At 55.7% G+C, this 23342-nt stretch overlaps 9 protein-coding genes across 9 annotated transcripts; 4 read left to right on the forward strand and 5 right to left on the reverse strand.

Moving 5' to 3' along the window:
* Positions 1-540: 540 nt before the first annotated feature.
* On the forward strand, positions 541-1873 carry CkaCkLH20_01043 (putative glycosyl transferase family 2; the record flags this gene model as incomplete). The annotated part of the gene is made up of 3 exons (XM_038883763.1): positions 541-615; positions 697-1416; positions 1472-1873. The coding sequence occupies 3 exons, from the start codon at positions 541-543 to the stop codon at positions 1871-1873; spliced, it is 1197 nt and encodes a 398-aa protein (XP_038751358.1).
* A 767-nt stretch (positions 1874-2640) lies between these two features.
* On the reverse strand, positions 2641-4137 carry CkaCkLH20_01044 (squalene epoxidase; the record flags this gene model as incomplete). Its single annotated transcript, XM_038883764.1, has 1 exon — positions 2641-4137. One exon carries the CDS (start codon positions 4135-4137, stop codon positions 2641-2643), a length of 1497 nt encoding a protein of 498 aa, XP_038751359.1.
* A 1556-nt stretch (positions 4138-5693) lies between these two features.
* On the reverse strand, positions 5694-8002 carry CkaCkLH20_01045 (ATPase; the record flags this gene model as incomplete). The annotated part of the gene is made up of 2 exons (XM_038883765.1): positions 5694-7513; positions 7567-8002. 2 exons carry the CDS (start codon positions 8000-8002, stop codon positions 5694-5696), a joined length of 2256 nt encoding a protein of 751 aa, XP_038751360.1.
* A 970-nt stretch (positions 8003-8972) lies between these two features.
* On the forward strand, positions 8973-10582 carry CkaCkLH20_01046 (uncharacterized protein; the record flags this gene model as incomplete). Its single annotated transcript, XM_038883766.1, has 2 exons — positions 8973-9807; positions 9873-10582. The coding sequence occupies 2 exons, from the start codon at positions 8973-8975 to the stop codon at positions 10580-10582; spliced, it is 1545 nt and encodes a 514-aa protein (XP_038751361.1).
* A 604-nt stretch (positions 10583-11186) lies between these two features.
* CkaCkLH20_01047 (Ras-like protein Rab-8A) lies at positions 11187-12104 on the reverse strand (the record flags this gene model as incomplete). The annotated part of the gene is made up of 3 exons (XM_038883767.1): positions 11187-11497; positions 11636-11903; positions 12075-12104. 3 exons carry the CDS (start codon positions 12102-12104, stop codon positions 11187-11189), a joined length of 609 nt encoding a protein of 202 aa, XP_038751362.1.
* Positions 12105-13464: 1360 nt separating this feature from the next.
* CkaCkLH20_01048 (ATP synthase regulation protein nca2) lies at positions 13465-15417 on the reverse strand (the record flags this gene model as incomplete). The annotated part of the gene is made up of 1 exon (XM_038883768.1): positions 13465-15417. One exon carries the CDS (start codon positions 15415-15417, stop codon positions 13465-13467), a length of 1953 nt encoding a protein of 650 aa, XP_038751363.1.
* A 2367-nt stretch (positions 15418-17784) lies between these two features.
* On the forward strand, positions 17785-18822 carry CkaCkLH20_01049 (c-4 sterol methyl oxidase; the record flags this gene model as incomplete). Its single annotated transcript, XM_038883769.1, has 3 exons — positions 17785-17913; positions 17972-18115; positions 18169-18822. The coding sequence occupies 3 exons, from the start codon at positions 17785-17787 to the stop codon at positions 18820-18822; spliced, it is 927 nt and encodes a 308-aa protein (XP_038751364.1).
* A 435-nt stretch (positions 18823-19257) lies between these two features.
* CkaCkLH20_01050 (pterin 4 alpha carbinolamine dehydratase) lies at positions 19258-20001 on the reverse strand (the record flags this gene model as incomplete). The annotated part of the gene is made up of 3 exons (XM_038883770.1): positions 19258-19482; positions 19540-19602; positions 19714-20001. The coding sequence occupies 3 exons, from the start codon at positions 19999-20001 to the stop codon at positions 19258-19260; spliced, it is 576 nt and encodes a 191-aa protein (XP_038751365.1).
* A 1073-nt stretch (positions 20002-21074) lies between these two features.
* Positions 21075-22358, forward strand: CkaCkLH20_01051 (amidohydrolase; the record flags this gene model as incomplete). The annotated part of the gene is made up of 1 exon (XM_038883771.1): positions 21075-22358. The coding sequence occupies one exon, from the start codon at positions 21075-21077 to the stop codon at positions 22356-22358; it is 1284 nt and encodes a 427-aa protein (XP_038751366.1).
* Positions 22359-23342: the final 984 nt, after the last annotated feature.

The raw sequence follows: 23342 nt of genomic DNA on the forward strand, positions 1-23342 counted from the left end.
GTGAGGGGCGGTTCCTGAGATCGTGGCATATTTAAGGTATGGTGATGGTGTGGTGCTGTGTGGTGTTGAGGTTGAGTTTGAGAGGTTGCGCTGAAGAATCCATGCAAGCAGGACAGCGGAAGACGATCTTTCTTTCCCCTTGAGGTGGGTGGAAGAATGCGATTTAGCAAGGCTAGCCAATTGGTGTCATAAGAGCTGATGGAGGGGTAGGTCCCCTGTGGGACAATGGAACTGCTCCTTCTATTTTCGGGTTGTGGGGGGTGGGTAGCCTTGCATTAGTGCACAGGCACGTCTGCTGTCCCCTGGATTTCAGTGGTGGGAGCTGGGTGTGCATTACGTATTCCGAACGGCTGTGCTAGAGCGCACCACGTTCATTTCATTGTCTCTAAGGTTGTCTGAGGTGCAGCTTGCAGCTGTCGCCAAAAAGGATTTGTGTCCCTTCCCTTTCCACGTCGCCTCCTTCACACAGATATCAAGTTACACCTACCTACACATCCTCAACCAGACAGCCCAGGGCAGTGACGCCCAAGGCCAGCGACAATGGAGATAACAGAGGCATCGTGGCCGACGATTGGTGTCGCACTGGTCGCTCTTGCAGCAATTGGCCTTCTGGTGGTAAGCATCCTACTACTTACCCTACTTCCTATGCCTTCCTACCTATGAGGCCAATTGAAACTAATAACCTATGCCAAATAGATATTCATTACCCTCCACATCGTTGCGCCCAAGCCCCGCGCCGTACTTCCCTCAGAGAAGATCTACCTGACCTCCTCCGCCTCCGGCAAGCCAGTCAAGGCTACCGCGCCGTGCTGGTTCGACCGCTGGTTCGCCGAGCGCCGCGTTTCCGAGGCCAATGCCCACCTCACCGATCCCCGCGACGTTCCAGACTCCGGCGCGACCATCGACCCCGCCGACGTGCGCCTCACCGTCGTCCTCCCAGCCTACAACGAGGCAGCCCGCATCCTACCCACCCTCGAGGAGGCCGTCGCCTACCTCGACGCCAACTTCGGCCGGCCCTCCTCCGACAACAAGCCCCTCCTCAGCCCGACGAACTTGCGCCGCCGTACGAAGAACCCGCCTTCCGAAGCCCTCTCCGGCTACGAGATCATCATTGTCGACGACGGCAGCAAGGACAGTACCGTGGACGTCTGCCTCGACTTCGCCCAGAAGAACAACCTGCACGATGTCCTCCGCGTGGTCAAGCTCGAGCGCAACCGCGGCAAGGGCGGTGCCGTCACTCACGGCTTCCGCCACGCCCGCGGAGAGTACGTGCTCTTCGCCGACGCCGACGGCGCCACCAAGTTCAGCGACCTGGGCCGTCTGATCCAGGGCTGCGAGGAAGTTGTCGACGGTTCCCACCGCGGCGTTGCTATTGGCAGTCGTGCGCATCTGGTCGGCAGCGAGGCTGTTGTAAAGGTAAGCTCCTCCCCCTCGCCTCGGGCGATCGACCATCTGCTGACGAGTCGTGTAGCGCTCTGCACTCCGAAACTTCCTGATGCGCTCCTTCCACCTTGTCCTCATGATCCTCACCCCGCCCGCCACCTCGCGCCTCCGCGACACCCAGTGCGGCTTCAAGCTCTTCACCCGCGCCGCCCTCCCGCATATCGTCCCCTACATGCACACCGAGGGCTGGATCTTCGACATTGAGATGCTGCTCCTCGCCGAGTCGGCGCCTCCTTCGCCGGTTCTCGGAGAAGACGGCAGTGTTATTGGCACCAGCCCCGGCATCCGTGTGGCGGAGGTGCCCGTCGACTGGCACGAGGTCCCAGGATCCAAGCTCAGCGTCATCTCGGACAGCATCAAAATGGCTATTGGTCTCGCTGTCCTCAGAGGTAGCTGGATGATGGGCGTCTACCGTCGGAGGTTGACGTAAGCATGCGGTCGTTTCATTCTTTTTCTTCTTTGTTCATCTTGCGCTGAGGCGCCGGGACGAGATACCTGGCACATACACCTCGCATTAAAATAGCAAGTGTAGGTATGCGAAAAACGGTTAGATGCAGCACTGAGGACTGCATGAGCAAATAGAAAGGGCAAATTGCCCCAAATACCCCGTAACGAGTGTCCACCGTTATTTGTATTCCTCTGGGTTACCCCAATTAAGTGAATGAAGTTGTCTAGTAATGTCGCCAATACCACTACGAAGGCGATAGAAAGGACGAGAGCGGGGGGTATTGATGATGACGAGGAGAAAGACAACCACGAGAAGGACAGAATAATTTCGAAAGATCAGATGGCACCTAACAAGACACAGGTGTCATATATTCCAAAAATTCCGACTTCTACAATATTATCCGACCAGTAGTCTCATCGCAAGTTATCAATCCAAGTAAACTCTACGGTCATTTCTGTTATTTGACCTCATAACGATGTGTTCTTCACACCGTAATCATATTTGAACAGATTAATATTAATGTATGGCGCTATACGCCGTTGTCTACGCCCATTGATCCAATGTCGCTCCAAGTGTGTTTGCGGCGTGCGTGTGTTGCATAATATGTACAGCTGATATCCTCCTAACAGAAGATCCGGGAGGGGGGAATAACTCTTTTTGTGTAGTCTTTCTTAAATTCATCACTCGTCCGCCCAACGCCGCGTGTTCATGTCTCAAAACATGTTCTCATGGATGCCGTAAAGCATGCTCTAGTTCAACTCGCGCCACATGACGGGCAAAAACACGACACTCGCCCTCCAGAGGATGAGGATGCCGTCGATGAGCGCGAGCGGCAGCTTGAGGAAACCCAGCGCGCCGCTCATGACCTCGAAAGCGTTGAGCCAGATGGCGAGGAACGCGACGCTGAAGAAGTGGTATGCTAGCCTGGAGGGCTGGTGCATGATGCCACCCATCAGGGCCATGGGTTCCGAGGCGTGGCCGCGCTTGAAGTAGGAGAAGCAACCCATCTGTAGGGCGCGAAGTTGGCGGTCGTTGGCGGCGAAGAGAGCGTAGAGGGCCATTGCGAGGACGTTAATGATGGACGTCAGACTCTTGCGGCGCCAGTGGAACTCCTTCAAAACCTCGTCGAGAGCCTGGGGGTCGGCGAGATTGGGCACGCGCGAGGGTTGGAGGAGATCCGAGAGGATGACGCAGTCGTTGAAGGCGACGGTCATGCCACCACCCGTCAGGGGGTGACGCATGTTCATGGCGTCTCCGAGGAGGAGCATGCCCTTTGCCTTCTGACGCGAAGGGGGAAGATATGAGTTGGGCATGGAGCGGGGGATCTTGCCGTCGGCGAGGGCGGCCTCGAAACAGGGGCGCATCGCCGGCGGTAGTGAGGGTAGGACGCAGTTTGTGATGTAACCACGAACACCGCCGGCAGCAGGTGATGCTTCAGGGATGTTGGCGGGCACGTCGATGAGAGCGCGGGTCTCGTGGGTGCCGATCTGGTAAAGGAGAACGGGGAAGGCTTTGCCGATGACCACATGGCCGTAACCGGGCGAGGGCATGGGGGCGTCGATGAGCTCGAGGGCGTAGAACTTGGACTTGACCACCGGGGCCTGGGGCAGGTACTCCTTGCGGAATTTGGAGGCGTAGCCGTCGGCAATAATGGTCAACTGACCAAAGAAGTAGTCGTCCTTCTTCTCGCCGGTATTGGGGTCAGTCGTCTTGGACCTTACACCGAGGACAGTATCTTGATCGTCGCCGCGGATCGTGGATGTGACTTCGGTCTCGAAAATGGTGATGTTCTCCTGCCTCTGGCAAGCCTTGCGGAGGTTCATAATGAAGCGACCGTGGTGAAAGCTTCTGCCTTCCTTTTGCTTTGCGCTTGCAGCCGCCGCAGGACTCGAGCCGTGGACAATGCGGCCCTGTTCGTCGAAGGAGGGGTAGGGGATGTCGACTCCCTGGCCGTGAAAGCTGACCTTATAGCCGTAGCACGGCACGGCGTCGATGCCCTCAAGGGTGTCAGCCAAACCAAGCTGGCGAAGGGCGACGATGCCGCCAGGCTGCAGCAGCTCGCCGACAATACGGTTGGGCTCCGACATCCATCTCTCGAGCAGAATGACGCTTCTTCCCTGCTGGCCAAGAGCGTAGGCAATGGCGCAACCAAAGACGCCAGCGCCGACCACAACGACATCGGCCTCGTGGTATGTGCTGCGCCGCTCGGCGCGGGCTTCGGCAGCTGCTGTTGGACTCTCAATCATTTCGGTCGGTTGGCGGGTGGTTCGAAGTAGGGTTGTTGCTGTTGAAGCTTCGGTGGGTGTGGAGGTGGTGTTTATCGTCGAGGGAGACGGTGGGTTCTTTTTCTCTTTGGATGACGCTTTGATAGGGGTCCAGGGAGTTGAAAGTCGGAACCGACCTGCTGCGTTGGGAATGCCGAAACGGTTGGGGGAGTTTTGACCTTGAACTACCTAGAGGAAAGGAGAGGTCTGCAGCGAGTAGGAATGGTCGCCACTCGAGGGTCTTAAGAAGTTCGAGGATCGGGGAGATTTGAAAGTGCCCGCCGGTTGGAATTGTCGTTCGTCCGGCCTCGAACGATGGATGGCAGATCAGAAGAAAAAAAAGAAGCGTGATGAGTGGACAATTTCAGGTTCCTGGGGCCCCTGCACCATGGAGCTTGCTGGGGTCTATCGTTGTTGGTAGCAGTGTAACTATAAAAGTGACCTGCCGGCTGAAGGTTGTCTATTTGTCTGGGCTGAAGGTACCTTGACAGCGGGAACCTGTACAATAGGTACAGAGACTACGTTTCTACTGTTGTTCATGAACCACTTGGGAGAACGGGAAACGACCATATGAATCGTGATGTTCTAGTATCGCAACGAGCTTACAGAGGATCCACGAACATTACAGAAGGCGATCTCAACGATAAGTCATGCCATAGCGGCTCCCGCCGTCGTGCACTAGCCAATTGCAAGTGTCCAATTAGTGCCCACACACCGCTTCATTGACGTGTCGAACGACCGTCATGCGCGATGGATTGTTGCTCGGCCCAACCGTCAGGTACTCTCCCCTGGCCGTACCTTTTTTGGCTGCTTATTTGACAGGCGACGTTTGCTGGTCCCCAGATTTGCGTTGCATCTCGAAGCTCTTTCCGGACAGCTTCGACCGGGGCTTGACAAGAGAAAGACTCGAGCAACACCTGAATGAGGTGACGTTTCTAGCACAACGGTTCTGACCAACCAGTAGGCTGTGCCTGAATCATCCCTCAGCTGCATCTCGTCGAGGATCCATTGGGAGACGATCACTCGTTGGAAGGAAGACGTATTCGTACGCAAAAGGGGCGCTGTAGCGCCACTTTCTGCGTCACTAACCAATCACGACTCTTTTTCCAGATTTTCAAAAGTTGCACCACCGATCTTTCAGCTCGTCGAGGCACTCCTTCTCACTCAATTGACATCTTCCAGCATGTGAAAGTCTCTTTCCAATCACTCATGGTTCATATCAGCTTGGACACTGTCAGCCATGACTCCGCAATCACTCAGTATTCAACCATCATCAGCATCAGACCATGTGCTACGGCCCTGAACAGCAGGATACGAAGCTAGCCAACGTCACAGGCGCACCTGGGCCCGGGCATGGAAGCAGCCAACATGCATCCTGCCTTGACTAATTGCAGGATATACTTTGTTTGCCCCAACCGTGCGTCCGATGAACCGCCAAGAGCTTCATGTCCAGATGGCTGCCAGACGAGCGGGATTCGTAGAGGCATGATGCTTACACGCGGTACGGCGACTTCTCAGTCTCGGCACGGCAAATCTATTTATTGCTTCTGATGTTTGAGGAATTGCTGGGACCATCTGTCGTATCCCTCTAGCATATGGGGCGTAATGCCCTTGGGAACGGACTGAATCGCTGCAACGATGTCCTGCATACACACTTGCACCTGGGCGGCCGCCTCGTCGGCCCCGATCTCGAGCGCCTTTTTAAGCGCCGGCTTCGTCGCCACGTTGACGATTTGCTTAATCTCGGCGCCCGAGAAGCCTTCCGACAGTCGAGACAGCTCCGTGAGATCCACGTCTTCCGCCGTAGGCAGCTTGCGAAGATAAAGCTTGAAGACGGCCTCGCGACCGGCATCGTCCGGCGGGCCGACGTACACTATGCGGTCGAAGCGACCAGGACGCAGGAGCGCCGGATCCATGGCCTCTGGCCGGTTCGTGGCTGCCAGAATAAGCACGCCCGACAGCGCCTCGAAGCCGTCCATCTCGGTGAGGAGCGTGGTAAGCATGTTGACAGAGCCCTGGCTCTTGGCGCCGCTGCCTGTTCTTTGCCCGCCGATGGAGTCGATCTCGTCGAAGAAGATGATACTTGGGCTTGCGGCGCGGGCGCGCTCGAAGAGCTGACGGACTGCGCGTTCCGATTCACCCACGTACATGTTTAGAAGCTCAGCGCCCTTGACGGCGAAGAAGTTGAAGCCGGATTCGGTAGCCATGGCCTGTGCCGAGAGCGTCTTGGAGCAGCCCGGCGGTCCATACAAGAGGAGACCCTTGGGCGGCGTCAGGATCAGTTTCTGAACGGACGGGTTGCTTGTGGTAGTGAGGGTGATCATGTCGCGCAGGGCCTCCTTGAGGTTTTCTTGTCCACCCACGTCCTGCCAGTGAATCGTCGGTGGCTTCAAATTGACGTCGTGCATGGCAGTCGGCTTCGTGCACCGCAGCGCTTGCTCCAAATCCTCTCTTGTCAGCTGCGGCTTTTCCATCGTTTCTTCGTCGAAACCGTTTCCATCTGGGTCCAGGCGCTCTGCCGACAGTCGCTTCGCGTTGCCGATGAGTCTGCAAAGATCATTCGCGTTGTATGCGTGCGTCTGTTGTGACAGTCTGCCCAGCATGGCGTCCTTGACCTCCGCCTGGACAGGAATATCAAGCGCATGTAGGATCTCCAGTCGTCCATCGGCGTTGGGTATCGAAAGTGGGATGTTAAGCTCGAGCCTGGTGGTCTTCTGCAGCTCAGGGGGGACGTCGGTCATGTAGTCCAAGCAGGTAGCTACGACCACGACCTTCGGCAGTGCGTTGTTGTTGAAAGCCTCCTCGGCGAGTTGGTCAAGCTGTTGGCCCAACCTGTGAATGATCGCAGTAGAATTGGCCCTGTCCTTACCGATCAATGCCTGAAGACCATCTATGAGGATGATACTAGGTTGTTGAGACCGGGCTTGCTTGAAGACCTCTTCGACGGTCGAGGACTTGTCGTTCTCTTCAATCTTGAAAATTCTGCCCCATCCAGTGGCCGCGATGCGGTTGAGGATGTAGGACTTGCCGGTGCCCCTTCCGCCGTGAATGACAATGCCGCATGAATCGTGCTGGCCCTGGTAGAAGAATTTGGCGTTGAAGCCGCGCAGGAAGCTTCTGAGCTTCTTCTCCTCGGCACGCAGCCCAGGAATGCCCTTCACGTCGAGCTTGGTGACTTCTCTAACCTCTTGGACGGGCTGCTCTTCCTCTTCACCGTAAACGATCCTCGGCACTGATGAGGCAGTGAACTTGGCAACGTTGTCCGTTTGGCCATCGACTGAAGTAATCTTGAATATTTGCTTGGCTCCCGGTGCTACGCACTCGAACTTCATACCAGGAAAGACGTGTTCAGCTCGTCCTGGTGAATATTAGCATACTAAACGCAACTTGGATTTGAGGCTTGTGACTGACCCAAGTAAAATCTGATAACACCGATCCATGCGCCCTCCCACGCAACGATCTCGGCTTTATCCTTATCCGTCGTTGTTACAGGAAGAATACTCACGGACTGTGCATCAGGGACAGCCGTCTTCTCATGCATCGTTATTGTGAGCTGGTCGCCGAGTTCGAATTCGCACGCATCGCGGTAAGCCTCACTCATGAGGATGATGTTGGGACTGATGTTCTTATCCGACAGCGTCCAGAGCGCAGCCTCTCGAACGGTTGTCGACTTGTCCTCGTTGACCCTCGTCACGATGCATCGTCTCCCATTATCGACGCTCGCCGTAAGCTGGATGAGGGCGTCTCGATTGACGTAGATCCGAGAGGCTCCCTTCAGCGTCGACTTTTCGAGGGTTTTATCAAAAGGCGCCAAAGGGCGAACCTTTCCCTCGATAGACTTGGCCATCGTCTCTGCCGTCGCTGGCGGCGTTCTTCAGCGTCGGCGGTTTGTTCTGCGAAGTATGAGACTGAATAAGTAGGCACTCTTGAATGTGTGCGAATTGGGAAATACTGCGACGCCGAGTGGGTGGGGCACCAGATTTTGCGACTTCCTGGGATCTTGCGACCTCCTCGGGAAATAGAACGCCTCCATTTGCTGCATGCCTTCCTACGTCTTTCAGGAAACTGGACTTCATATCATTCAGGCCTTCTTATGATTCTTCAAGTTCAAAATTTTCATCCATCTTGTCACAGTAGATATGGCCACAGCTTTGTCCTGTTTTTCAGCGTGGAAACCTTCTTCGCCCGGCAAGGTAACTGAATATTTACACGCTTGACAGGCTCGTTAAATACGTGACAATCAAAGATACAATAATGATCTGATATGACTTCCAGTTGATCATCGCTTCTGGTGGAAAGGTGTAATGGCATTTGCGTCACTCACAATGTGAGAAGGCCATGTAGCAGTGACTTAGACGAGGACTCAACGCAAAAGCATGAGAGATGCGGACGAATGAGAAAACGGTTCACTTGAAAGGAATAATCTCTTACCTGTGGTTGATTATCTGAATTATGACTCCCTAACAGCCTCTTCAGAGTTTTCCCAACGCCTCCCTTCGATGACGCCGAAACGAAATTAGTACTGAGTCTCACTTGTGTAAGTGTTAGTGGAATATGAAGACATTTTTTCCTCAGAAAAAAAATCCGAGTCGAGCCCCACACTTGGCTGTGAAAGAGGTACATGCACAGAAGTATCGCCCGCAGCGCCATGTAACATCGAAGCCAAAGAGCTTCAAACTTCGAGCTTGCCAACCAACAACCGCCAGCGGCCACAGAATCGAACACCTGCGCCGGCGGCCAGTTACCAGGTCCCGTTCACACCCATGCGATAGGCCGGCCTCCGAGGGCTGAGCAGCTCGACCCGAAGAGTTGCACGTATGAACACGCCCGCGGCCCGACGACAGCTTCCGCGGCTACTCCAGGCGCCGCCGCCGCCGTTGCCGTCCCCGTCTCCGCGATGGCGTAGGTCGAACAGTCACCGGGCGGTCTGGACCGGCTCCCGGCCCCTCGTCGAAGACCCGAACGAGAAGAAGACGAAGCAGAACGGGGAAACCCAGCAACCGTCCATCTTCGAAGAGATCTTTCCGGACGAAGATCTCTCCACGTTGCCCTACCGAAGGGACCAGAAACAGCAGCGCGATGACCGAGACCCCTCCTCCTCCTCGTCCTCCTCCTCTAAAGTCCGCATCGTTACATCAACCCACGTCGACAAGTCCGAGATGACGGAGTGGAACGCCATGAGGAATGCCGTCAAGACCGCTAGGCTCGTCGACTACCGGAGGAAAAAGCGAGAGGCGACTTCCACCGTCGCCAACATGCTAGGGCCGAAGCAAGAGCTTGAGCCATGGGGGCCTGTGGGATCCGGTATTCCTACACTCGGTTCGAAGCCTGAGGAAGCTGGCAGCGCAAGCAGCGGGACCGTTGCGAAGACCAAAGAAGCGCCATCGTTGTCCGACGAGCTGTTCAAAAGCGACGACCCTCCTAAGACGAGGACGCCGGCTGTGGAAGACAGACACGTCGACCACGGCGACTTGCAAGCCTGGATCGACTCCCTCCCCCAAGAAGAAGGCCGCGGGCCATCACCGGAAGGCAGGGAGAGGCCGGCGATGCTCATTCTGTCCAACGCGAGCACCAACCTCAGCGAGAGCGACTTCTACCGCGTAGGACCCCAGGGACAACATCTCGACGGCTGGGGAGCCTCGATAAGCAAAGGTACACCTTTCCTCGCGCCCGCCTACTCCCACCATCTTCCCACCCGCTAACAGAATCACCGGTAGTAATGCAAGCCTATGATTACAACACGCTCCAGCCCCTGGGCCGATACTTCATTCTCTTCGATTCCCACGCCGCCGCGGCATCCTACCAAATCGAAGCACAGCGCCGCTACAACCTCGCCCGCCACGCCCTACAATCCCCCGCCGCTCCGCTGGCCGTCAACTCCGAGTCCGTCGCCGCCGCCGACGCCTTCACCCTCGCGCCTCTGTCCAAGGCGCCCCTAAGCCTGCATCTCTACAAGCTCAACAAGGCCAACGAAGCCCGCCTCGAGACCTTCAGCATCCAGGGCCTCTTGAGTATAACCCCGGACCCGCCCCCTCGCGCCTGTTCCCAGGTAATTCTTTCACTCGAGGGCGGCACGCTAGACCAGCGCTCGTTGTCGCAGTTGGTCAAGCGTGACGCGCGCGACAGGGGCCTGGGCTGGCCGGTGCAGCACATGCGCCCCTACTTCCCTCCCAAGGTGTACCGCCGAGGCCTGGCTGATGGTTCGGAGGCGCAAGAGTACGAGTGGGACGAGGACACGGCGCCAAAGATAATCGATCCGGAGAAGGAGGCCAGGAGGCCGATGGACGTGACGGCGCGGTCGGCCTTGTTTGTGCTGTCATTTCCGGACGCCCATGAAGCGCGGAGGTTTACCCGGGCGTGGCATAGAAAAGAGCTTGCGAGGCCACGGGGCCACAGCTTGATTGTGAACGCACACTTCGTATGGTGAACGGATACCTATCTGTACATACTTGTAACAACATCGAATACCCGACATATACGTGTAAACCATCTCGGCATTTCACTCAGGATAGGCAAGGGCCAAGGCGTGAAAAAAGGATGTATTAGAAAAACCCAAAATAGAAAACCGAAACTCCAGACCAGATATTTGCTCTCTATGGATGTGAAAGGCGTTGTCGGCGACCGGAAAAAACGATGTGACAAAAACCACACGGCAATCTCTCCCCGGTGTTTGAAAGAAAGGCAGTAAGGTAGGTTAAGTGTGACGCCGTTTTGCACTCTTCCAGCCTCGAGTCTGCCCCGACGGCCGGTCCCACCGCAGACACCCGTCTTTTATGCTCTCCGGAGCAACCAAGCAAGGGCTTGCACCTTGACATTCCCCCGCCCTTCCAAAGCTTCCTCTCACCTGTGACTCTCGGTCATCATCAAGTCCCTCAAGGCCGTTGCAACAATCAATGCCGGGTTCCCTCTCTCGCATGTCTCCCATGTCCCGTGACTGCACCCGCCCACGGGTTACACCGGCGGCAGCAGCGCGGAACCGACCAAAAACATCAAAATCTTGCTTCAGAAAAACACACGACTCAAGCGCCCATCTAACAGCACTTTCCGCCGGCACCGCCCTGCTCGCCGACATTGACACCCGAGGCAGCAGGCTGCTCGTTCTTCTGGTTGTCGATCAGGCGCTTCTTGATGTCGGCGGCGAGCGAGTAGAAGGCCTTGTCGATGTTGATGTTGCTCTTCGCCGAGACCTCGAGGAAGGGGATGCCAAGCTCGTCGGCGAGCTGCTGGCCTCTCTCGGTAGAGACGACGCGCTTCTCCTCCCAATCACACTTGTTGCCGATGAGGATCTTGTTGACGCCTTCAGTGGCGTGTTGCTCGACGTTTGCGAACCAGGTGCGGATGTCTATAAGGGGTCCTGCATTAGCTTTCACATGCCCACCAAGGTGTGCCCACAAGCTCATGTGGAGATGTATGCGGTGGACGTGATCGCACCGCCGAGTTGCGGTGTAGAGTGCCGGTGGCAAGGGAGGGTCGAACATACTGTTAAAAGACCGCTCGTCGGTAACGTCGTAGACGAGGAGGATGCCCATGGCGCCGCGGTAGTAGGCGGTGGTGATGGTGCGGAAGCGCTCCTGGCCGGCGGTATCCCAGATCTGGAGCTTGACGCGCTTGCCGTCCAACTCGATGGTACGGATCTTGAAGTCGATGCCGATGGTCGTGATGAAGGACGGCGTGAACGAGTCCTCGCTGAAGCGCAACAGACAGCAGGACTTGCCTACGCCCGAGTCGCCGATCAGCAGCAGCTTGATCTGGCGTGCTTGTCAGCCACATGTGAACAGAATGTCATGATTGCCCTCCTTCGCTTCCTCGGTGAAGCCGGAGACGAGATCTCGGGATGTTTGGGGAGAAGGCGGAAGGTGCAAAATAACATCGGAGGAAGGGCGGACGATGTGAGGAGGGACGTGGCATCCGACACGTACAAGGAAGTCGTAGTTGCGGTTACTCGACATTTTGGCGGCGGGTGTCAGGGACTGACTGAACCGAGGGGGCCGATTTGAGGGGGGGAGAGACTGGCTTCTTCTCCGGCGACGAAGGCGGGTTGACGGATCGTGTCTGGGGGCGTGTGCGATGAGGCTGTCGCAATGTGTCGTCGGATCGGGAAAACAGGAAATCGATTGGGAAGAGGTAGGAAATCGGCGGTTGTCTGTCGTGTCGTAGTAGTGTAAGGTAAGGTAATGTAGGTACGAGGCGAGGCACTGTACTGTCCACTCACTGTGAGGACGGGAGGCAGTGGAGGTACGTAGTGTCGAATCGCTAGGCTTGTCTTCGGGGAGAGTGGCGCCTGTCGTCTGGGGTAAGACACTGGGTCCGGCCTCTTGCTTGGCCGACCCGACTCGACTGGATGGAACTGACGGTGCCCTCCACTGCTTGGTGACGGATGGCAGTGGCTGTTGCCGACCGCATACCTCAAAAAAAGACCTCGATGCGTTGGCCTTGCGCTGTTGTGTCACTGGCCAGCCGGTGGCATCTGCTGAGGTGGTGTTCCAGTGCCAGGTAAGCCAAGCAACGAACGTCGGATCAGCGTTAGATGCCAGCTGAAAGGTTAAAAGAAGCAAAACTCGTTGGTCAATCAAAGCGTCTTGCTGCAGAAATGCAATCAACTGTCCAGAGTCGGGAAAAAGCACACTTCTTCATGCATGAAGCTGGCCATTCAGCGCCCGGGAATCGAGCGAGCAACTTGCAGTATCTCTATTGACTCGAAGAACATCCTCTGCCACCCGCGTGTCTCGTCTCCCTCCCGGCCATCCTCAATAGGCCTCACCAACTGCCCTACGTAGGTACGAAGAGGCAACTTCCCTGCTGATGCGTTGTCCGCCCCGTCGCTTCGCCGGTGAGTGCTCGGTTTCCCGCCTCCCCTAGACTCGCAGAGGAGGTTCAAAACCGATGCAAAGTCACACCAACGTCATCGCACTGTCTTCTCTCAGGGTCTAGGTTTCTGGCTGAAGTGATCACGGGTCGCGCTCATGGCTGGTTCGGTGGTCACGAGGCGGAACACACCTACACACCCAACTACTGGGCGGCGTGGCTTCAACGTCACGTTTTCTCGGTTATCTCCCCGTATGCTTCTTCGGACAACGTATGTTCATGCTCAATGATGAAGACAACTTTTGATTAAACCGCCTTCCAAAGACAATGCCGCCTGCTAAGCTCCGGTACCAGTTCGCAATGCTCCCAGACAATTCATGATGCCCCCAGCGAGTGTACAAAATCGACCGGAAGGGCTTATCCGCTGTGCTGTAGTGACCTGAATGCTAAACCCGTAAGACCGTGTATCCATGCGAATCGTTAAAGTTCCTAGGCCTTCGGCCTTTACTGCAGCCATCGGGCATACGCCCAACGAATCCGGTCCAATGCTCTGACCTGCACCTGGATGCCCTTGAGGTTCGCGAGATCGTCGATATCCTCAAGGAACTCCCGCTGTCTGTCGCGAGGCAGCACTCTCTGCATCAGGTTACGCAGTACGTGCACCTCGCACAAAAGCAGACCATGATCCTTGTAGGACAGCAGGTTATTCTGAGATGGCGTCGCCTCCGAGAAGATGCGATCGATGTTGCGAAGCACCCTGATGCTTCTACCAGCCTCGCGGGTGTTTCGCGCTCCTCTGCGGGAGCCAAAGACGCCGCGGAAGTATTGCACAATACCGATCGACACGAGTACGCCGGGAGTCAGTCCAACAAAACCAAAGACAAGCTCCTGGCTCTTCAGCAAGGCGTCAATACCGCTGATGGCCACTTCCAGGTCAACCTTGGTCTTCTGAACCTGAATCAGAAGAGATCGAACGAGGTCGCCCTTGACAGCGCCAACGAACGGCTTTCTGAGGTCTCTTTCGTACGCCTTGAGAACCGGAGTAACATCCCCCTCGCTGACCTTCATTCTGATGTCGGCGATTTGGGCATCTGTCAGCGACGTGCCATCTCCCGCAAAATGGGGCTTGTCCAGAGCAAAGTCCACAACCATGCGTTCCAGGCTCTCGCGGTCGGCCTTCAGGCTGTCCCGGCTCATGATGGCGATCTCGCTATTCGAATCGTGTCTGATAGTCCCGACAATCTTTCGCGTCGGCTCAATGACCCAGTTAAACCAGAAGTCCCGGACCGTGACTCCAATATCCCGAATCCAGCTGATGATCTCGGCGCGTCGATTGGAAAGAACGCGGAGGATCGTCGTTGACGACAGCAGAAGTGCCGTGGCCGGCAGCCAGTACCGAATTAGTCTCGAAGGGCGTCCATTTTCGCGAACAAGCGTCTGCGTAGATACGACGTGGCTGGGAAGTCCGGAATCCAAAATGTTCAAAAGGCGTCTCGCGAGGACGGCGGGCTTCTCCAAAGCGTTCGCATCCTCGATGTGAATCGAAAGTTCGGGGTCCTCCTCAACGCCGGCGAATACCTTGTCCTCGAACTCGGCAACACCAGACTCGAGGGAGAGAACGTCCTTGAGAACCATGTCCATGAGAGCTACGCTTCGTTCCACCACGCCTTTCCAGTCGTGGCTGTTGACTCCAGCCTCGCTCTTGTCATCGTCGTCATCCACACCAAAAGTCAGACCCTCGTCAACAAGAACTCCCAAACCGCTGGCCGTCATTTCCCGTAAACGTTTAAGATGGGCGAGCTTCCGCCTGGCCTCACCTCGGCTGAGAGCAACGGGCGAAAGAACTCGGCGCTGGAGAGTTGTGATCGAAGAATCCCGAATACTGTCTCGGACGATGCCGTAGAATTGCCCCCACTGCTGGGACAGTCCAGTCCGTGTAGACTCCACAAACTCCCCAGGCGCTTGACTTAGATGTTGAAACCGATGCTTGCTTTCGTGATATACGTCCTTGGTCAAGGCCCACAGGCGCAAAGGGGACGTCTGGACAGTGTAAAGACTGCTGTAAGTATAAGAACTCAGGACCTCGTCCCAGTACCAAATATCATCGCTCAGGGGGATGATTTGGTCCAAGAGAGTGTTGAGGATGACTCCGTACGTCTGGACGGTAGCTTTGCTCACAAGCAGCCACTCGATTTCCGACTGGTAGTGATTTCGACCTTCTCCCTCGTTCACCTCTGCCTGGAAGTCCCACTCGGCGAGCTTTGACTGATGCAGAAGGTTGAGGATCTTCTGCGAGGGCAGCAGAGAGAGCGAAGACGAGGTGGTTGACAGGGCCCTCACGATGCGGAGTAGCTCGTCAACCCTCGGCGACGAGAGGGCGTCAGCGGAGGTCGAATTGAAGATGCCATGCTCCTCAGCAGCAAGTTCGTCGTTGTCTTGGGAGATGCTCAGACCCAAGGGAATCCGATCAAGCTGTGCGTCTAAGCGACGAACTTGGCTGCTTCATGTTAGGCCAATGTTTATTTTCTTTGGGATGAGGGGCAAGGAAAGGGAAGGGAAGGGAAGAGAAAGGTGGGACGGGATACTGACTCGGCCACAACAGACATTATTGCTTCTCATTCAGAGAGCACTCCTCCGCCACATTCATGAGTTGATCGTCAACCGATCTGGGAAGTGAGGTTTGCAGTCGCAGTCGCGTGAGTTTGATTCTCGGATGATCGAGTGGGAGTTTAGGTCAGACGTCATGTCGTAGGTAAGCGACTGCCCAGGGCAACACTTGGGCGAGGGTCTGGGCTGGAAAGATGGAATGACGGTGTGGGTGCCCCTCCTTAGTAAGCCGAGTGCGCTGGCGCCACTGACGAAGCCAGATCAATAAAGCGTAGCGCAGCTGTAGCATCCAATGAGAAGGAACGAGGAAAAGGCACGGTTGCGAATGCACCATCACCAGTGAGTGACATGGCTCAAGAGTTGAAGATGATAACCTCAGACTGATGATGCCACGACATTGAATTTTCTGCCCAGTTTCTGACAGACAAGGTTCTGGGAGTCGGTTCATTCGATGCTTGATTGAACCTTGAGCAGCTGAGAAGCTAAGTCAAAAGCACCATACATACATCCTGGGCACAGCCGTGTGGGCTTCGAGATCTCTCATGAACATAGCGCCGCAGAGATGGCCCAAAACATGGGAAATGGCGACGGCGATATCGACAAAACTGGACGGATCTTGCCACCCAAGGCTGTAATGGTCGAGGCAAGTCTTCATCCCAGGCTCCGGGACCACCGCAACGGAACAGGCTCAAGCCGAACACGCCATTTCGACAAATCACCCATGTCGGCGTCAAGAACTTCCACGCAGATGGGCAGCCGTAGCAGTGGATACGTCGTGCTTCTGACAGGTGCGCGGAGGCGGCGCGGCGGAGGTCAGATGGATCTCAATCGGCAATCTGGTGTGGTAGATGAAGCTTGGGGAATGGCAGCGAGATGGCTTCTGAGGCTCTTTTAGCGCCAGTCCGGGCCATTGGTGACAGTGGCCGTGACAGTGACAGACAAAAAGACGGATTCGTCGCGTGTTCAAGGCCAGGACGTGCGACAGCAACATTCCCCCTCCATATTCGTATTCGGGTTGAAAGACGCGGTACGTACCTCCTGCTAGGCACCTCACTCCGTACTAACATCCTGCTTCCATGGCTCACCTAACCCAACACCAATAGAAAGTGCTTCTAGCACGTATCGTCTACGCAAACTGGGAGAGGCGTAGCAACGAATTATCGAGGTGCAAGGTCACCACGTCAGGACTCTGGATTGAGAAAAACCATGCCCCTGCACACCGATAAGATAGGGCTAATCGGTCTCCTCCAAATGCCCGCGATGCGGTGGACACCAACACCGTTATTCTGCCTGGTCCCCTCCCCCTTTTCTGTCCGCTGCCGCCTTCCTGGCCGTCGAAATGTTGTCCATCGTCTTTGGGCACTCGTGTCTGTATCACAATTGAGTGCTGACTGACCCCCATGATAGACCAGAGCTGCGACTTTAGCGTTCCATAGCTTCGCCAGACAGCCGCCACTGGCAGCAACGTTCATCCAGAAACATGGATGACACTGAACAAAAAAAGGAGCTCTGTCCCATATTGGATGCCCCGTGCACGCTTCGGTGTTTGCGGCAGTGACTTCCAGCTGTGATTTGGACTTTTTCAGCGTGTTCCTCCCCTCCACCCCACTGATTAGCACACCTTTTGCCTCCAGACACTCGTGGTAGCTCGCACACCGCCCGACCCAGTCGCCAGGGCACGCCGGCCTCTGACTGGCCGGGTCCGCCACGGAAGACGGAAGGACCCACAGACGCATGGGCTCATGTTCAGGCGCAGCACCCCATTGGCTCCCCGTACAGAAACCCATCAAGAGATGTGCAGGGGCGTTTTCATAGCAAGGAGCACAAACCGAGCTAAGGCATGTATTTTTCTGCTGCTTGCCATTTCCTTTCCCCGTCAACCGAAATGATCCATGGATAAAACCTCAACAAGACCCGGTCCTAGACCCTTTAACCTTCGTCTTCGCCGCTCGCTGTCTGCCTTTTTTCCCCATCGATTCGGCGCATCATCGAAGGGTGACCGCTTTCTTCCGTCCTTCCTTCCTTCCTAGGAGACGTTTCCAAAGTCTTCTTCCTTTTCAGTATCCCATCCTAATAACTCTTCTGCGCATTCTGAAGCAAAAGTCGCGAATCAGCGCTTCTTGCCATCATGGCCGCTTTTGTGTGAGTATCCCCTGCTACTTCGACCTCTTCGACGCCCCTATTCTGGATGACATATCGCGACTTCAGCTCGCTAACATGTGCTTCTCATCTAGCAACTCGACCGTTATCAACACGGCCTTCAACCACACCCAGCCCTACTTCAGCGTCTTCGAAGAGGTCTCCAAGTACAATGTCCAGCTTAACTACGCCGAGCGCCTCTGGACAGTATGTCACCCCAATCCTCCGATATAAATACCCGACGCGACTAACAACCCCTTCTCAGGCTTGGTATCTCTGGATGCAGAATGACATTCTCGCCACCGGTATCATGAGCTTCGTCATGCACGAGACCGTCTACTTCGGTCGCAGTCTGCCCTTCATCATCTTCGACCTCATCCCCTGGTTCCACAAGTACAAGATCCAACCCGTAAGCCTCCGCCTCACTACACGCAGCATACACATATCTAACACGGTACGCAGCAAAAAATGCCGACACTCAAGGAGCAATGGGACTGTGCCATGGTCGTCCTCATCAGCCATTTCACCGTCGAGTTGCCTCAGATCTGGCTCTTCCACCCCCTAGCCACCTGGTGCGGTATGGAGTACGGCGTCCCCTTCCCGCCTCTCTGGAAGATGGCCATGCAAATCTCCATCTTCTTCGTCATGGAGGATACCTGGCACTACTGGTTCCACCGGGCTCTGCACTACGGCCCGCTCTACAAGGCTATCCACAAGCTTCACCACTACTACTCCGCTCCTTTCGGCCTCGCTGCTGAGTATGCCTCGCCCATTGAGGTCATGCTGCTGGGTATTGGTATTGTTGGCTCGCCCATCTTCTGGGTGACCCTGACTGGCGACCTCCACCTCCTGACCATGTACGCCTGGATCGTCCTCCGTCTGTTCCAGGCTATCGACGCCCACAGCGGCTACGACTTCCCCTGGAGCTTGCGCCACTTCCTGCCCTTCTGGGCCGGTGCCGACCACCACGACCTCCACCACGAGAAGTTCATCGGCAACTACGCCTCCTCTTTCCGCTGGTGGGACTACTGCCTTGACACCGAAGCCGGCCTCGAAGCCCACAAGAAGCGCCGCGAGCGCAAGCTCGCTGCCATCAAGGCTCAGAAGGCCCAGTAAATGTTTGAGCAGGGTTGCGAAGTTACAAAGCCTTGTACAAGAGACGGTCCGGACGACAGGGCAGAAAAACGCCTACGAAGACGACGGACGACTCTTTGGATACCTGAAGGGTATCCTTGATACGAATTATAGACGCGGCAAACGGTACCGCAAGGAAGCGAATGACACACAAAGTCACGTTAATCATCATCATTGGAGCGGCGTTCGAAGAGGGAACTGATGGGTGTGCCATATGCTGATGCCAAATTCTGACGTACATATTGGGAAGGCCGCCCTGAAAAAATCGGCATTGTAGTAAAGTACTTAATTAGAGCACAACACTCGTTCCTACTTTCAATCTGAGGAGACAAAGACGCCATATATGATACAGATAGTGTACACAGCCACTCGTCCGAAGCAGTGCCGCGAATCTATGAGGCGACGAGCTGATGTCCTTCAGTTCTTCGACTTCGGCGCGCAGCAGTCCCCGGCCGTGCCGGCTGCCTTGTCGGCCAAGCCCCGGATGCCGCAACTAGTGGCCTCTTCCGTAGCGGCGGGCGGCGCCTCCACCTCGCCAAAGTCCTTGGCCAGGGCGTCGCATATCATCGCGAGCTTCAGGTCCTTGACAGAGAGTCCTTTGGGGCTATGCGTCGTCCAGCGGATGAAGGTCGTGTTGTACACCTGGCGAGTCTTGGTCAGTACCACGGGCAGGGGCAGACAGTCTATCCCGAGACGTACATTGGACCACTCCGGGTGGTGATTGTGGGTTTTACACTGCAGGCTCACGGCCGTCATGAAGTCCTGTACCACAGACATTCAATCCGTCAGCTGAATTCAGAGAGCCACAGAAGCCACCGGTGAAGGCGAATGGTCTCTTAAGACATGAGTATCGGGGAATGAGACTCGACGCACCCACGTCTTTGCAAAGTTCTTGAACTTGAAGCTGCGCTCGACGGCCTCGCCCTCGTTGACGAGCGCCCAGCGGCCCTGACCCAGGAGCGTCTCCAGCGTCGAGTTCATCGCCTCGTCTGAGCCCTGGCTGAAGCGGGCTTGCTGCTGCTGGGGGGCGGTTGTCGTGGACATGTTGCGGGGTCGCAGCGGGATCGAAGACGAAACTTTGAAGAATTGAGATGCTGCTGCGGGGATGGTTCGCGAGGGTGCTGCTGCGAGATTGCGCAGAAAGACGGGGGCGGGGATCATTGCCGGGCGTGTAGGGTGACGTTGAAGTGAGCGGCCGGTGGACGAGGAGCGGTGATGTAAGTCCTCGTTCTCTTTTTTCCCTGGAGGTGTGGTTCAGTTGCGGTTTGGTGATGTTAGGGGGGTACCCCTGTCCCATTCATCGAGCTCAGGTGGGGAAATGGGATTCGATGTTGTTGGATAACAACTCTCATCGTCGGCACCTTTCCTCGTCTTCAGTAGATCAAACAAAGGTGTAGCTGAAATTCCGAGGCTCTCAATATCGGATATTTAATCGGTTCGAATATGACATTTCAATCTGACAAGTCGACTCAGTTGGTCGTCTTCAAAGGCTGGCTAGATCTCTGGGTGGAAGCTTGAGAGCTATGACTTTCAACGGTTCGGTCCGGGGAGCTTGACCTTGGACAGATCACGTCTTTATTTTATTGAACTTTCTTTTCTGCCGTCGAGGGGTTCCTTGATACGACTCGACGTGAGTCTTGGAGATCATCCCGTCGGCAAATGACCCAAGCGCCCTCTGAACCGCTCACCATGTTGATGGATCATCGACGTCAACTCGGTGCTTCACGGCCGACTTCCCAAAAGCATGTAAGCTGGCGGAGAAAACAGCAACATTTCCTCGGTGGGCTGCCGTCTTATTACGGAAGGTGAGTTTCGACAAACGAGCTGCGGCATGCACACCAATCAAACACACACACATGAAGAGCAGGAATCCTTCTCTCACGGCTATGCGGGTGGGTGAGACGCGGGATAGCCAGTAATACCCCGCGCATCCAGCTTTCGATAGTAGATACCGACCTGTCGATCCCTGGTCGTACGGAATATAATCTCCTCAGAACGCCCCCTGGAATAGATTTGCGTTCATCCCATTTACTGCTGCACTTCAGTCCGATTTGACGATTGCCGACTTACCGTACATTTTGAGTTGGCAAGAACCTAGGCTTGCAGCTCAGCGGGCCGATTGGACAAGATACAACACCATGCGTGTGCCTCATCGGGCATTGCCAGTAGAGGCAACACCGACAGTGGTAGTTCAACCCCATACATCACAGTCAATCATCGGCCAGCTTGACGAGATGTCGTCAACTCAGACCTCGGAAGAGTCTACAGCAACAGTCATCGTCGCCGACCTCCTCATACCCGGCCGCGGCGATCCGTTTCAAGATGCCGCTGTCGCAATAGAGGATGATAAGATCACCTTCGTCGGCCCAGCCCAGAACCTCCCGGATAAGTACAACACCGTCAAACCGGTCCGCGTCCCGGTCATAATGCCGGGTCTCTGGGACGTGCATACACACTTTCTCGGCTTCGACGTCGCGACCACCTTCGGGGGCGGTTTGTTCAACTTCCTGCCCGGTTCCAACGCCCTCATCGGGGCCGTCACCGTCCAGGACCTCGAGAGGACGCTGAAGGCAGGGTACACCTCCGTCCGTGAGCTCTGCGGATACGCGGGCGACCTGGTACCGGCCATCGAGATGGGGCGTATCGTCGGGCCGAACGTGTACTCTTCTATCGCGGCCATGTCCATCAGCGGCGGGCACGGTGACGAGCACACGTCTCCCATCGACACGGTGATGAACTTCGCCAGGTGCGGCGGGCCCTGTTCCATTGCAGATGGCGCGGATGACTGCACCAAGCAGGTGAGGTTGCTGGTGCGCCGGGGCGCGCGTTGCATCAAGGTCTGCTCGAGCGGCGGGGTGTTGAGTGTGCTGGATGACCCAGAAGATAGGCAGTTCTCGGACGAGGAGCTTAAGGCCATCGTCGACGAGGCTGCGCGCAGCCGTCGTGCTGTTGCTGCCCACGCCATCGGCAAGGCGGGTATTCTGGCCGCGCTGAGGGCCGGGGTCAAGAGTATTGAGCACGGCATGTACCTCGACGAAGAGGTTGCGGACCTCATGCTAGAGAAGGGGGCCATCTTTGTGGCTACCCAGCACATAGTCAACAGCGTCAGCAAGGACACCTCGAAGTTGCCGCCGTACATTGCGCGCAAGATCGAGAAGCTGGTCCAGAGGGCCGCGGACTCGTACTCGCTGGCCATCAAAAAGGGGCTCAAGATAGCGTTGGGGACGGATACTCTCAGCAGCGATCCCTCCAAGGAAATGGCACACGGAAATAATGCCAAAGAGCTGTACTGGGCTGTCAAGAGAGGCATGACGCCTCTGCAGGCTATCGAAGCCGGCACCGCCAATGCTCCTGAGGTGCTCGGCGGGATGGCACCTCTCAGCGGTCAGCTCAAGGTGGGATACGATGCTGATCTGATTGCCGTTGCCGAGAATCCTCTTGACGACGTTACGATTCTGATGAAGCAGGAGAACGTTACCCACGTCTGGAAAGGAGGGAAACTGTTCAAGTCCCCCTGAATGGCTGTCGCCTTGCGTGTGTACCTCGAGTACTCGTCAAGTAAATATGAGCCAGGAGCAATAAAATTACAGCCCCAAGTATGAAGCTTTCCATCAGCCCAGTAAGCGGTGTTCCGCATGACCTCAGTCAGCAATGGTTCGTTGAGGGGCATGCGTCGAGGCGGTCAGTAAGACTCATACCGCCAGATTCCACGACGTGCTTGCTCCGGCTCGATACGAATCGACAGTCTAGTAAATAGCCAACTGTGAGCTGATGTTGCCAGGTTGTTGTCACATCTTGTTCGACTCTCAACACGCTTGACGTTGGGCAGGGTCCTGCCCAGAGCGGGGCACGCTCGTAGTCGCAACGCTGACTGTACACATTGCAGTGATATCGAAATGGCCCTATTGATGCATTAGCTAGCTGTGAAGAATAGGCTTTGGTCTCGTTATCCTTGGCTTGCTATGCCCTAGACAAAAGAAGACGAGGATGCTAAGCGGCTCGAGGTTGAGCAATCCTCCAACGAAGGCCAGGCGGAATCTCGTCCAACACGAGGATCTCGCAGGGCGTCTTCTCCGACTAATGATGGACGCGAGGAAGGGTACTTTTTTTTCGATACGGTCATGTGTTCATGGTCTTTAGTAATAGTGCCAGAGTCGTTGACCGAAGTGATGACATCCATGGATGCATAACAGAGGAGCAAATGTAACTCGTGCTAAAAGATTTCCTCTGGCGACATCTTTATCGGGGCCAAAATGCTATGTAGTACCTGTAGCATTCTTCTATACGCTAAAAATTTGCGGTTGGTATTGAGTTGGTATTGTTTCTGCAAGGTAATGTGAGTCGCATCAGCAATACGGTGGGAGGAGGGGAGGAGGGCGGCGGCAGCGGCAACAGCAACGAGTCTAAGCTGTGGCTAGATCAAGTCATTGATCTTTTCTTGGTGGTACTTGAAGAAACGCACCTTTTTTGGCTGGCGTCAATAAGCTTCTACGGAGGGCGCT

This window comes from Colletotrichum karsti, assembly GCF_011947395.1.
Source record: "Colletotrichum karsti strain CkLH20 chromosome Unknown Scaffold2, whole genome shotgun sequence".
Lineage (NCBI taxonomy): Eukaryota > Fungi > Ascomycota > Sordariomycetes > Glomerellales > Glomerellaceae > Colletotrichum > Colletotrichum karsti.